Here is a 14,284-nt window from a genome sequence, read left to right on the forward strand (position 1 = left end):
ACTGCATTTTGTGTTTACTTGTGTTATCTTTGACTAATAGTTAAATGTGTTTGATGATCAGAAACATTTTGTGTGACAAACATGCAAAAGAATAAGAAATCAGGAAGGGGGCAAATAGTTTTTCACACCACTGTATATTTGATACTTAAATCGTATCAGTGTCACATATACATATATATATATATATATATATATACATACACACACATACACACACCCAACAAAAGTAACACACTGATACGATTTAAGTGCATTAGTTGGGGATTATACAGAGAATCTGTTTTTCTAACATCTCAAAGCTAACTACACTAAAACAACAAATATTTGTAACTATAGGAACGAGCAATTGGACCACAACAAACCCTGATTTCCAGAGTGTCAGATGATGCTTGTTTAACACACCCTTTTCATTTTTTTAGATAAACTTACTGAACCATGTAATGAACCATGCAGGAATGTAAGTGGCATTAAAAAATTAGTAGAACTTACCAATCAATTCAGTTTTATTTATGTAATGCTTTAACGGTCATTGCTGTAATGTAGCTTTACAGAAAAAGACAAGTCTCAGTGTTTAAGTTTGGGCTGATAACTTATTTAGCCAAGACTTTTGTGAATATATTTGTATTAGATACATATATGAACATTAAGTTTTGTGGTGAACTGGTATGTTTAAATGCTGTCTTTCATTTTCATTGATAGCTCAAATTGTTGACGGTGTAGTGACTGGTTGCTTTACTTCCCAGGGAGCCCTCATGTCCATGTTTCCTTCTGGCCCTCCCTTTAATGCTACCTGCCAGAGCACCTGCTTGCACTCTGCACAAAATATACATTGACTTCATACATTATGTGACTGGTAGCATACCCAACTGTCCACTGATACAGGCAGTTTTTTCTCTCTGGTGGGCTGTGACTGCACGAAAGCGGACTCTATATGCATTTGAACACCTTTCCCATTATAATTAACTTTCAACCTCATAGCACACAGATTTAACAGGGACTGATTTATGGTCATACTATCTGATATTTCCTTTTTTTTTATTCTTTAAAGATGCTTTATAGCAATGACCATTGTTAAAAGTGCTTGACAAATAAAATTGTCTAAAATAAAATTTAGGAATTATAACCTTTTCAATACAAGAAATATATCAAACAGAAACATTCATTATCAAAGCTGCTGCAGTGTGTTCACACAGAAATGGAAGGTCAGTGCACCTTGTAAACCAGCTAAGCTTTTACGGTAGAAATTGTTTTAATCCATGGTTCTGCTTTTTGTTTGCAAATGTCAACTCACTGGATAAATTAGAGCCTATTCAGACCACTGCTCCTCACCACATGTGTCAGCTGTGGCCATTTCCATTAATGTGAACACTTTCCCTTTATGTGACCTACCTGTGTTCCCCAGGCAACCATGGTGAGGTCACTTCCCTCCTGCACAATATCAGCCTGAGAGAGGGGGAGGTAGTATGCGTCGGTCGGTACTTGCTCCACTGCATAAAGAAAAACAAGAAAACCTTAGCATACAAAAAGAAAAGCCATCTCCACTTACATTCCCCAATATTTGAATCGCCTTGATAAAAAAAAAAGTATGTTTTTACTGAAATAAAGTAAAAAAAATTAAATAAATCATTTTAAGATTTCTATTTCTCTTAATGACAGCACAATTTGGAGTGGTCATGCACTGGCCTCACAAAGTCTAGTTGTCCTAACATTTTATAACAGACTGTCTGGAGTTTTCAGTCACTGGGAGACTTGGGGATTCCTCGATCCTGTTAATCAACATTGTGGCAATGTCTGAATTCACGGATAGCAGGAAATAAAACTGAATTTCCTGAAAGAATGAATAAACAAATTAGCTATTAAGTCTTTGGAAACTAATGAAAGCCTTCAGCTTTGTACAAGCTTCAGGTAACACAAAAATCCAACAAAATATTTTATTGCACTGATTTTTGTTTCCTTTTGTTTCCTCTCCAAAGTTTTCTACCTTATAATAAGAAAATGACGCCTAAAATAAGCCACAACTTTTTTTTCAATCCTATTTTAAACGAGGTCTTTAAAAGCCACACTAAGCTAGAATTCACTCAGCGAAATACAAATCCGCAGCAATCAAGTAACATTTCAATAACAGTGGTCGCTGGCTACTGTAGGCCTATGACCTCTAGTCTCCATGTTCTGCCAACAATATGGTTGACAGCCACACTTTCCCTGTTATGGAGCAGGCAATACTGTGCCAAAAGCGAGTTCCAGCATTTCCAGTGACGCATGACAACAGATAGCTTCAGACGCCTTCGAAAGGGGATTAGTCTTTGGTTGCTGTTATATTAAATCAACTTATGAGCCGACAAACCTGGCTTGATGAGTCTGTTTCTCACCCCCAGATGTTTAAATTATGTTGTGTGACATTCAAAGCAACAAACCGAAGTGAGGTCACAAAGATAAGAAGGTTTGGTGTTGTGTACAGAAATGTCAGCTGTTCAAACACTTCTATTAAATAAAAATAAAGAAATAAATTATAATAAAATATGTATTAAAAAACAAACTGGTTAATTATTTAATTGATGTGTACACAGACATTGTTTCAAGACTAAATATATGGCTAAGCACCAGTTTCTAGAAATGTAAGCCCATGCACAGAGTGTGGCAGTTCCATCCATTTGTGTGTAAACCATGTTATTTATTTAATCCGTATTGCCACAACAGCCCGAGAGACAGTGAAGTAGGAAAACAGATCAAATGAGCCAATAAGTTGAAATGACGCCTTAACAAAAAGAATGGAAAACGCTCTGTAATTACATATCATTTAACTGTGAGGATAATTCAACATCAGAGATCAAGAACAAAACCCTTAATGACCCATGATAGCTGTGATTAAGAAAATTGATGGTAGAAAGGTAATGTTGTAGTGTACAGTCGGCTCTGCGCATGACGAGGAGAAGGTCTGCTTTTTGAAGTGTGATTCACTCACACAAAAGAAACAGTGTCTTGCGACCTGAAAAGTCTAACTGGCTAAATGCCCGTTAGTAAAAACAGATCAAAAGGTACACTTTCACTCTCTTGAAATTTTACACGCTGCAGTTATTACATCTCTACAGCACTGCAAGCAAACATATTAGATCATTTATTCGGGAATTACATTTTATGAAATTGAAATGTGTTAATTGGCCGTTTTTGGTCTCTGACCACAAGATGGCAACATAAACACTTAACCCTAAATTCAGGATAGTATTTCTAATTACAATTCATTAATAGCTTTGCACAGGTTTATTCACATGCATTTATGTAGTTTGTCTGTAGAGTTCTCCTTAGTCATGTACAGTTTCATGCATTTATGTGCTGTTTTATGTAGCAACATTGTTTCGTTTCACCATGTACCATAACAGCTGTACATGTATGAAATGACAAACATTTGCATTAAGTTTGTGTGTGCAATGTGAGTTCAAATTTAAAACATTTTATTTTCAATTATAATTTTAAGATGCCATTGCATTTGTCCTCATTTATTTTCAGTGTTATAAATGCATTTTTCCACTTGCTGACAGCTTAAACTCACTTATAGCCATGCTGTGGCATTCTTCCAAGATTTTTGTCGTCATGTTTTTTTTTTTCCTCCCGCTATAACGCTTAACATGCAAACTTCATGCACACAGACCCAAGGCAGGAATTGATCCCTCAAGGCGGGAGGTGCAAGGCCATTGTGCTAACATATATTTTTTTTGTTTAATTATATTTTAAGTTTAAGAAAATCCACTGTAAAACAATTTTTTTAATTTGATAAAAGGCATGATGATTCCAAATTCAAAAAGTAACCGTGATACTAATATTGACCAAAACAGGCATAATTATAATTTTTGCCATCCTTATGCCAGTGGTAAGTGATGTCCAACATTCCCAGGAGTCTGTTTTCATTGACAGGAGGGTTGTGATTAATTTTTAAAAATCAAAATTCAGCTAATTTTTTAATTTTATAGTTCACCTTAAACCCAACATGCTTTGTTGGTTATTTTTTTTTTAAAAACTGAACATTATTTCATTACTCCCAAAATTTTATATTGTAGTTAACCGAGTACTTGGTTGCAAACAGTTGGAAAGCCCCTGCCCTTAGTCATCAGCAGCTCAAGTAAAGTGTTGTATTTCTACACACATGGGATTCGGTTTGTTGTTCTTCAATAGCTAGGATGGCAAGCACATACGTCCTCATCTGAATTACACGTTATATATTTTTTATCCTTGACAAACATATGGCCAGCCTAGATCAGGAAACAAAGAAAGGAGGAGGCAGATCCATTACAGGAGAACAGCCCGAGCTGTTCTTCAGCTAGTAAATCATAAAGATGAATTCACAGAGGGACTTTTTTAAAAACATAATAATAAGCTTTGGATTGTATGGTACAAAGAGCTACTGATAACTAGGAATTTATGAGCCTTCCAAGGAAGACGTGTTCACTGGGCAGGAGACATGTTATTTCTAAAAATAGAGCCAAAGTGTAATGACGCATGACCGACAACGATTACGGAAATGAGATAGGGTATAGTGATTCCTGTGTCGCCTTTGCACAAAAAATAAAAAATAAAAACATTATTTGGTATTACCATGCATTAGTAACTGTTAGAGTAGAGTATATTGGACAGTATTAGGTTTACACACACACCATGTATATATATGGCTGGGCGATAAGACGATAACGATATGTATCGCAATAGACATGAGATCGATATCAATAAAAAATGTGTTCGTTAAAACGTTTGATAATTTTTATTCTTTGTTGGAAGAAAACAGGGGTCGCGAAGCTAGTTTGCACTAGGCACTAGGACCCTGAAGTAGTACGGTCGCGATTCAGGAAGTATAAAAGGAGACAAAATGGCGCTGATGGGAAAGACAAACGAGTCGATGCATGTCCATTCTTTTATTTACTGCGTTGTCAGGCGATATTACAAACTTTGACGTTGGAATCTGTACTTAAATCAAACCAAAAACTACTAAAAGAAAAACGGTTCAGGCTCTATAATCCAGCTCATCTCACATTTCCACGTTCACGCACATTGGACTGCATTACCCACAAAGCACTGCCTGCACTGGACTACACTCCCGTAAACAGCTGCCGTAAAATCATCCTCTCTCCTGCAATAGCGGGTATAATTGTGTAAACTCTTGTTCTCGGCATGAGAGAGTTCTTACAATGACTCGCGTGGTTATCATGCCTGTTCAGTGTTTGGATTTACCGTCCACGCTACATGGGCTAACTGCTAGTCCGCTTCCGATTGCCAGTGACAGTTGCATTAACAAAGGCACCTAGCAACGGGGGGAGTGATACACTAACGTAAATCATGTAACAGTATCACGTATCACCACTGCTGGATTCCTCTTCAAAAACAGAAAATGCACTTATTTTATTACACTTCATTTAGAATTTCTTACATTTTCTTTCATTTTGCACTGTAAATGTTAAGAGATAATTGTTAAGTGTTCATTGTGATTTTAGACTTATGTTTATATTTTAATAAGGGGACTATGATCAGAGGAAGGTTAAGTTTAAAATGAAAATGTTTAAATGTAATATATTTTTCTCCTGGTCCTTATTTTAAATAGATCATAAAAATATAAATAATTATCGATATTGACCGATATGAAACACTGATATCGTGATACAGTTTTTAGCCATATCGCCCAGCCCTATGTGTGCATAAAACATATTTTATTTTGTGTGTGTGCGTATCGTTGTGTGTACAGTGCGCGTGTAAAGCAAAAGCTAGTCTCATTAGAAAAGTTAAAAATCCATTTTCTCTCTTTATCAGCCTGCTTTTCGTCCACATCATTGGACACTGTGCCACACACACCTCCTACTTTCACAGACACACACACACACTCTTTCTCTCTCTCTGCTCTACACAGAAACACCGCTGTCGCAATTCTTTTCAAAGGTAAAGTGCAGGTTAATATACACACATACACACATATACACACACACATACACACACTTAAAGGATTATTAGGAACACCATACTAATACGGTGTTTAATCCGCTTTCGCCTTCAGAACTGCCTTAATTCTACATGGCATTGATTCAACAAGGTGCTGAAAGCATTCTTTAGAAATGTTGGCCCATATTGATAGGATAGTATCTTGCAGTTGATGGAGATTTGTGGGATGCACATTCAGGGCACAAAGCTCCCGTTCCACCACATCCCAAAGATGCTCTATTGGGTTGAGATCTGGTGACTGTGGGGGCCATTTTAGTACAGTGAACTCATTGTCATGTTCAAGAAACCAATTTGAAACGATTCGAGCTTTGTGACATGGTGCATTATCCTGCTGGAAGTAGCCATCAGAGGATAGGTACATGGTTGTCATCAAGGGATGGGCATGGTCAGAAACTGCTCAGGTAGCCCGTGGCATTTAAACGATTCCCAACTGGCACTAAGGGGCCTGCACCAGCCTGCACAGTGGTAACAAGGCATGATGGATCCATGTTCTCATTCTGTTTACGCAATTCTGACTTTACCATTTGTAGCCTCATTTTCCTATTTGTAGTGGAGATGAGTGGTACCCGGTGGGGTCTTCTGCTGTTGTGGCCCATCCGCCTCAAGGTTGTGCATGTTGTGGCTTCGCAAATGCTTTTTTGCATACCTCGGTTGTAACGAGTGGTTATTTCAGTCAAAGTTGCTCTTCTATCAGCTTGAATCATTCAGCCCATTCTCCTCTGACCTCTAGCATCAACAAGGCATTTTCGCCCACACATTTTCGCCCCTTTTCACACCATTCTTTGTAAACCCTAGAAATGGTTGTGCGTGAAAATCCCAGTACCTGGGTTAGCGGTAATGTCCGCAATGAACATTCCTCATACATTGAGGAATGTTCATTGCGTTACAGTTGTGCAAAAAGCAATTATGTGCAGTATGGAGTGCATGAAGTGGCTTAGTGACTATAAAGTGAGTGTGAAAGTGGCAGTGTAGTGTCTATGAAGACCTATTGGTCAGTGTTCAGCAGTCGGATGGCCTGATGATAGAAGCTGTCCCTCAGCCTGCTGGTTCGGGACCAGGTGCTTCCATACCTCCTGCCTGACGGGAGCAGTTTAAATAGGTGGTTACTGGGGTGACTGGAGTCTTTGATGATCCTCCTCACTTTCCTCAGGCACCACTTCCTATAGATGTCCTGGAGGGAGCGCCGTTGATGATGGGGGAATGTGCACCTCTACACCTCCGCAAGTCCACCATCAACTCTTTGGTCTTTCCGACATTGAGGGAGAGATGATTCCCCTGGCACCAATGTGTCAGGGCACTGACCTCCTCCCTGTATGCCGTCTCAACCGTTGATGAGACCCACCGCTGTTGTGTCGTCCGGAAACTTCACACCGATGTTGGAGCTGCTAGTGACCGTGCAGTCGTATGTGTAGAGCGAGTACAGTAGAGGGCTCAGTACACACCCTTGTGGAGCACCAGTGTTCATTGTGATGGAGGATGAGGTGATACTGCCCAGTCCGACCATCTGGCGTCTGTCGGACAGGAAGTTGAGAATCCAGCTGCAAAGAGCTGCTCAATCCTAGATCTTGTAGTTTCCTGTCCAGCTTTGAGGGAACGATGAATGCAGAGCTATAATCTACTAGCAGCATTCTCACATATGTATCTTTCTTTTCCAGGTGGGTGAGGGCAGTATGTAGAGTCAGGGCTACGGCGTCATCAGTGAACCTGTTGTGGCGGTAAGCAAATTGTAGAGGATCCAGTGAGTCCGGCAGCACGGATGAAGTTCCTGACCAGCCTCTCAAAGCATTTGCTCACAATGGGGGTCAGGGCTACTGGTCGCCAGTTGTTTAGGGATGTGATGGTGGCCATCTTGAAGCAGGCTGGGACTACAGACAGAGAGAGGGAGAGGTTGAAGATGTTCATGAACACTCCAGACAGCTGAGTTTAAGGACACGGCCGGGGATTCCATGCATGATTTAAGGACACGGCCGGAGATTCCGTCAGGACCAGCAGCTTTGCGTGCCTTCACCTGTCTGAAGCACTTCCTTACATCCTCTTCAGACACTGTGTGCGCACCGACGTCATCCATGATGCGTTCGCTGTCCAGTCTCGTGTTGTTCGTTGTGTCGAATCTAGCGTAAAATACGTTTAGATCCTCACACAGAGAGGCCGTGGTCTGCAGTGTGCTGGTTTTCTCTCTGAAGTCCGCAATTGTATTCAGTCCCTGCCACATTCTTCTCGGATCATCAAATTGTTGTTCCACTTTGTTCCTGTACTCACGTTTCGCAGACTTACTAGTCTTCCAAAGTTGGTAGGTGGCGTGTTTATATTCCAATGTGTTAGCAGAGGCAAAGGCAGAGTTCCGTGCTGCCAGTGACATGCGAACATCACTGTTTATCCATGGTTTCTGGTTGGATAAATTTTCACTGTTTTGCATGGTACAACATCTACACATTTCCTGATAAATCTGCAGACTGAGTCTGCGTATTCATCAATGCTGTCTGCAGCCATTCGAAACATTTCCCAGTCCATGTGATCAAAACAGTCATGTAACATGGAATCTGATTCCATGATCCATTCGCAACTGACTCCACCGCTTTGGCTTGAATGCCAGACGACCGTTGCAGGTGACTCCACTGACACCAAGACACCGCCGTGAACGTTTGCAGTGGGCACAAGACCATGTGACCTGGACAATGCAGCAGTGGTCTACCGTCCTGTTTGACAAATGATTGTCGTCAGCACTGCATACGCTGAGGTCAACATGGTCCCCAGGTTTTGCTTTGGTGGAGGAGGTGCAAAAGTCTGGGCAGGCATCACCAGTCAGAGCAAAACAGATTTGGTTATTGTACATGCCTCGTCACTGCACATTCTTATCCTAGAGACATTATAGAACCCATCATCGCCCAATTCCACCAGCACACGCCCAACTTTCTGCTCATGGCTGATAATGCTCCACCACATCGTGGCAGAATTGTCACAGCTCGACTTCAGGAAGTTGGAGTGCCCCAAATGGTATGGCCATCAATGTCCCCTGACCTGAACCTCATAAAGCACATCTGGGACCAGTTGAAGCAGAGACTGGATGATCGTACCACACCCCCAAGTGACCTGGCAGAACTGCGTGTAGCACTTGTGGAAGAGTGGAATGCATTGCCTTAGAACAACATCATGAGGCTAGTAAGGAGCATGAGACGTTGCTGTCAAGCGGTCATTGCGGCAAATGGTGGAAACACCCGCTATTGACATTGTTAATTTTTGTTATTTGGGGCCATCCCTGTTATTGTCTACATTTTTGAGGTAATAAATAACAAACTAATAAAAATGGCGTTTCTTTTCATACATTATTACTAATATCAAAGGGAACTTTTACTTATTTCATTCAAATTCAGAGCAAATAGGAAAAGCCATCCTGTAAATAACAATATCCCTAACTTATGAGTAGTGAGTGTATATAACACACACACACACATATATACACCACAGAATATTACATATAGTACATCATTAAATATACAGTACAGTTTTTATATAAAATTAAGCAACTAGTGCACATGTATGCTTTCTAAAAAAGGTGTGCAAATTTGGCCAAACTCCCATAAATGATTTATAAAGATTTGTGAATAGCAGATTTGACCCTCCTCTTACAATTTTATGGTTAATACATTGTAATTTTTAGAAAATAAGTTTTAGAAAAAAAAGAGCTATTGCACATCAACATGTGGTCAAATTCACACAGAAGGAATTTTTGGAATAAAAAAAAAAAAAAAAAAAAAAAGGGCAATAGAAAAGAAATGAGACATCTTCATGCTTAAAATTCCAGTTGATTTCTTCATAGCTGATAATGAGGATTTAAGGGGATAAAACCAAAAGGTTTTATATTCTTAATGTACGAGTGTTTCCACATTTGCTAAACGACTACTGAACACACAAAAGTGTCAAACTTAAACCTCAATAGATTTAACATGTGAGTGAAACAGCAAATATACAAAGATGTCAGTCATTACTTTTATCCCTTTCCTGCCACACAAAGATTATAGTGAGGCACCGTGTTGTACTTTATGTACTGAAAATCATGCCAAGTACTGCCATCGAGTCGACCTGCCAACAGTGGAAAACTAACTGAGAACCACATCGGGGTATGCCACGATCACGGACGTGCCACAACAAATAATGTGTTCTCCAAAAACCAAAACAAATCTGTTCAAACTCTTAATAAATGATATAGGTCTACCAAGCTGCAAGTAATAATCCATATCAAAATTGAAGCCAAGCGTCTTGGTTTTAATAATACAGTACAATTCTGATTAAAAACACACATTTGATCATCATGATTTATTGATAAAAGTAACCTATTTTAACAGACGGAAGCCTAAAAGGCTTTGTGGTGTTCAACATGCATCACATCCGAGGGTGGTTTATTGCATATCCACTTCGCTTCGAAATCCGCTGATATAAATAAATGCTTTATGATGCTCATTAGCAACTTTCCATACTAAATGTAAGATACTGGTTTGCAACAAGGGAATTAAGTTGAGTAGTGAAGTTACTGAAAGTTCATTCAAGGGTTGTGAAAGTGGTGACATTCAGTTTGTTTTCCTTTCCCACTGCATACATTTGCATAGTTTCCATTGTAATTTAAAGGAAGGTCTTCTTTATTTTGGAAAATAAAACACCTTTCTGAGTAGTAGGAAGAACTTTAAACTTGGTTGCCTTCTTGTAATAACTTCTACATGTAAAGCAAGCAGCATAAAGAGCCCCCAATAATGCATTTTTGTAGAACAGCATAGTCAGCACAGGGAGCATTACCACTGACCTGTTGTTCATGGTACTGCTGGAACTAATTCCATGAGCAGTGCTGTATTACAAAATAATGCACACAATCTGGCCAATCAGATTCAAGCACTCAATTACACCGTTATAATGTCTAATAATAAATGTTAGCCTAGTAACATGAAACTGATTTTATTAACATTTCTGAGAAGTGAGATTAATGACATTGCTGAAAACTAACCTGCTGCCCTGTAAAGGATCTTGGGCTCAAAGAAAATGCAGGGATTTTTATCAGCAATGCAGGACATCAGCAGGCCTTTAGCTTGGATTGGACCTCTTGGCACAACCACCTGTTAAAAAGCCAATTTTTTTCCAAAAATAAACAACAAGAAGACATATAAAATAAACATGTGATGCCTCTCCTTGAATTTTAAAGACATTTTAGACCACAGAACAATTCATGTTTACCACACAGTCAGAGGCACATGTATAAGAGACAGGTTGAAACGCTAAGCACTAGATTATGTACAGTAAACAATGGTCTGACATTGTCGTCACTTATGGAGTGTAAAGGACACTCATTCAACTCGCACACTGAACTTTAACTGATTTTCAGTAAACTATATTTTTGGTCCACCTAGCAAAATCCATTGGACGTCACTAGATCTGATTTCTGAAGACAGCTGTTTAAAATATTAAGATAAATGATGTATATATATTTTTTTAAATCAAACTTTGGTAAAATTTTTAAATATCTCCCACAAAAACATTTGTGTATGAATGTACAACAGTGCAACAAATTCAGCATTCACAGTCAGTCTTCCTTAACATCTAAAACCTGGCTAGCTAAGTAGGACTTAATCAAGTATTTAGATCAAACGTTTTACACCATTTCCACTAACTGGTTTCCATTAACAGGAAGAAGTCAATGGCATTGAATTAAAATTCCTATACTTGTATCATGCTTTCTAAATCTAAAGACTAATCTTCCAGTCAGATCAGATGAGTTTAGAAGAAGGGTTAACTGTACAAGCTCACCTTAAGGCCGGAGCAGTGGGCAAAGAAGGCCTCAGGACTCTGAGAGTGGTAGAGGGAGCCATGGCCCACACAACCCCATGGTGCTCGGATGGTCAGGTTCCCACAGTCGAAATGATTCCCTGAACGGTACCGGTACTTAGCAGCTTCGTTTACAATCTTTAAAAGGAAGAAAAATAATATTTATAGACCTATGATTAAAATCTTGGTTAATATTTCAAGTGACTTGAACTTTGCACATATCATTCAGAGACTGAACACTCTTACTCAATCATTCTCTTTAGCCCCGATCTTGTGCATTGTCACGGAAATTTGGAAATACCAGTTAGCTTAATCTGCATGTATTTGGACTGTGGGAGGAAACTGGAGTACCCGGAAGAAATTCAACAAGCATGGGGAGATCAAGCGAAATCCGTGCACACAGAACCGAAGTGGGAGCTGAACCTTCGTCCCTGGAGGTGTAAGGCCACAGTGCTCGAAAAAAAATTTTTTTATCCTAATCCTAAAAGCCATTTCCCTGTAATTTCTTTATTGTCATTAAATGTAAATAAATGCAAAGTATGTTGAAAAAAAAAGCCTCTCAGACTACTTAAAATTATGTATTTGTTCGAAACACAACAATCAATAATTTGCTAGTGCTGAGGCAATGAAAATTATAGTGAAAAAATACATGATGGGAGTGCAGAGATAATTCAGGCACTGGCTTTTCACTGTGGCAGCAGGTCTCACCGTATTCAAATCCCCCCATCTGCCTACTGTTACATTAGATATTCTGTTGCCTTGACAGGGGAGAGAAACACATCCGTCTTTGTTCAGATAAGGACACGCAGCACCCAACATCAGATGAAAAAAATCTGCATGTTTCTCTCAGACAGCTAATGCTTCACTCATCTGTGCAAGGTGAATCACTAATGCTGTGTGCAAGGCTCTACAAAGCCGTCAACACCACCATAACCGAGTTGCATAACGTACATCCAATGTCTCCAAAATTTCTACAGTCTTCCAACTCTACCAGTAGAACACAAAATCTACATATCGTGAGATGTGTTCGAAAGTACAGCGTGTTCACAATACAGTGTACGAGACATGAAAAAAAGATAGGACCTAGATGACATTTTAATGCGTAAAAAAGGATAGGGGAATCTGAGGCTAACAGACAGTTAAAAACATTGGAGATTTATTATTTGGCATAGACTATTTAAAAGTGAAATTGAATCTGGTCTTTGGAAGAACATTCATGGGTTTTGCAAAGATCTCCACTGTAACTTTGTCAGGTTATGTGCTGATAATACAAAGGAAACCAAAGTTACAACATCTGGAACCATGAGGTCCATTTTTGACCGGCCAAAATCCTATCCAAACAGGTAATTTATGTTTATTTCTGTTTTATTGGGCAGAAAGAACTTGGTTATCCGTTCCAAGTCAAGGGTAAAACACAACATTGATTTTCGGTGCTTAACTCTCAGTGCTCTTACCGCACTCCACTGCTTTGGTCTAATGCACGTTTCCCTCCCCAACCGTCTCATTGTCCAGATATGATCCACTTATTGATGGAAAGACATGATTATCTGCTACCTCAAAATCATTGATGATGCTGATCTTTAGACAGTGTTTTAAAAACCTAGAAAAACAATGTAGTGTCTGGTATGGTAAATGTTTCTGACCATATTTTAGTATACAATTTTTTAAAATAAATATTGTTTATTAATGATAATCATAATTAATTATGCGTAATTTATTAATGAGAAAATAATATATAAATTATAATTATACAAGTGTGGCACGGTGGCTTAGTGGTTAGCCCTGTCGCCATGCACCTCAAGGTACCAATTATCCTAGAATTGATTCTGGGAATCAAACCCCGACCCTGGAGGTGCATGTGCTAACCACTAAGCCACCATGTCGCCTTTAAATGATGTTCAAAAAAAATTAACTACAGTAAATCTTTTTATTTCAATGGCAAATAATAATTTTGTTCTTACAATCTGCTTTGTTTGTTCTGCTAGTTAAATTGAACGTAGTTATGTGTAGTCTGAGGAAATTCTGCGTTGTTCCATGTAGCACCACGGTTTGTTTCGTTTCAATGTGTACCAGATGTATACAGTTGAAATAAAAATAAAAAGCTATTTGACTCGATTTGCTGCACTGGAAAGTCCGGATATTCAGACAGTTTTATGCTGTTGCATATGGGTTTTTTTTTTTTAAATGGCTTGTTGGCCCTTGAAAAGTACAGCCATTAAACATTAACCAACAAAATAAAAAGCAGATTAGAGCGCCCACCTGATCAAAAGCAGGAAAGATGTAATCAGCAAACTGAATTTCTGCAATGGCTGTAGCTCCTGCAACAGCCACTCCTATGCCAAATCCCACAATGCCCTGCTCACAGAGCGGAGTGTTAAAAACACGGTCTTGGCCTAACAAGGAGAAAAAAAATATATACAGATACATACATACGCTGATGAGTGTAACTCTGCCTAGATCATTTGAAAACAAGCTGCAAGACAGAGGTCCACAGAACAGA

The 14,284-nt window shown here is 39.0% G+C and overlaps 1 protein-coding gene across 1 annotated transcript in view; it reads right to left on the reverse strand.

Annotated features, from left to right (window-relative positions):
* bckdhb (branched chain keto acid dehydrogenase E1 subunit beta) overlaps positions 1–14,284 on the reverse strand; it is a 64,253-nt gene that overhangs the window by 45,871 nt on the left and 4,098 nt on the right. The window contains exons 4-7 of the mRNA XM_053495439.1: positions 14,044–14,177; positions 11,767–11,922; positions 10,970–11,078; positions 1,390–1,487 (exon numbers count right to left, since the gene is read on the reverse strand). Of these exons, the coding sequence (XP_053351414.1) occupies positions 1,390–1,487; positions 10,970–11,078; positions 11,767–11,922; positions 14,044–14,177 (497 nt within the window). The remainder of the gene's footprint in view (positions 1–1,389; positions 1,488–10,969; positions 11,079–11,766; positions 11,923–14,043; positions 14,178–14,284) is intronic.

Source organism: Clarias gariepinus, chromosome 4 (genome assembly GCF_024256425.1).
Source record: "Clarias gariepinus isolate MV-2021 ecotype Netherlands chromosome 4, CGAR_prim_01v2, whole genome shotgun sequence".
In the NCBI taxonomy this organism is placed as follows: Eukaryota; Metazoa; Chordata; class Actinopteri; order Siluriformes; family Clariidae; genus Clarias; species Clarias gariepinus.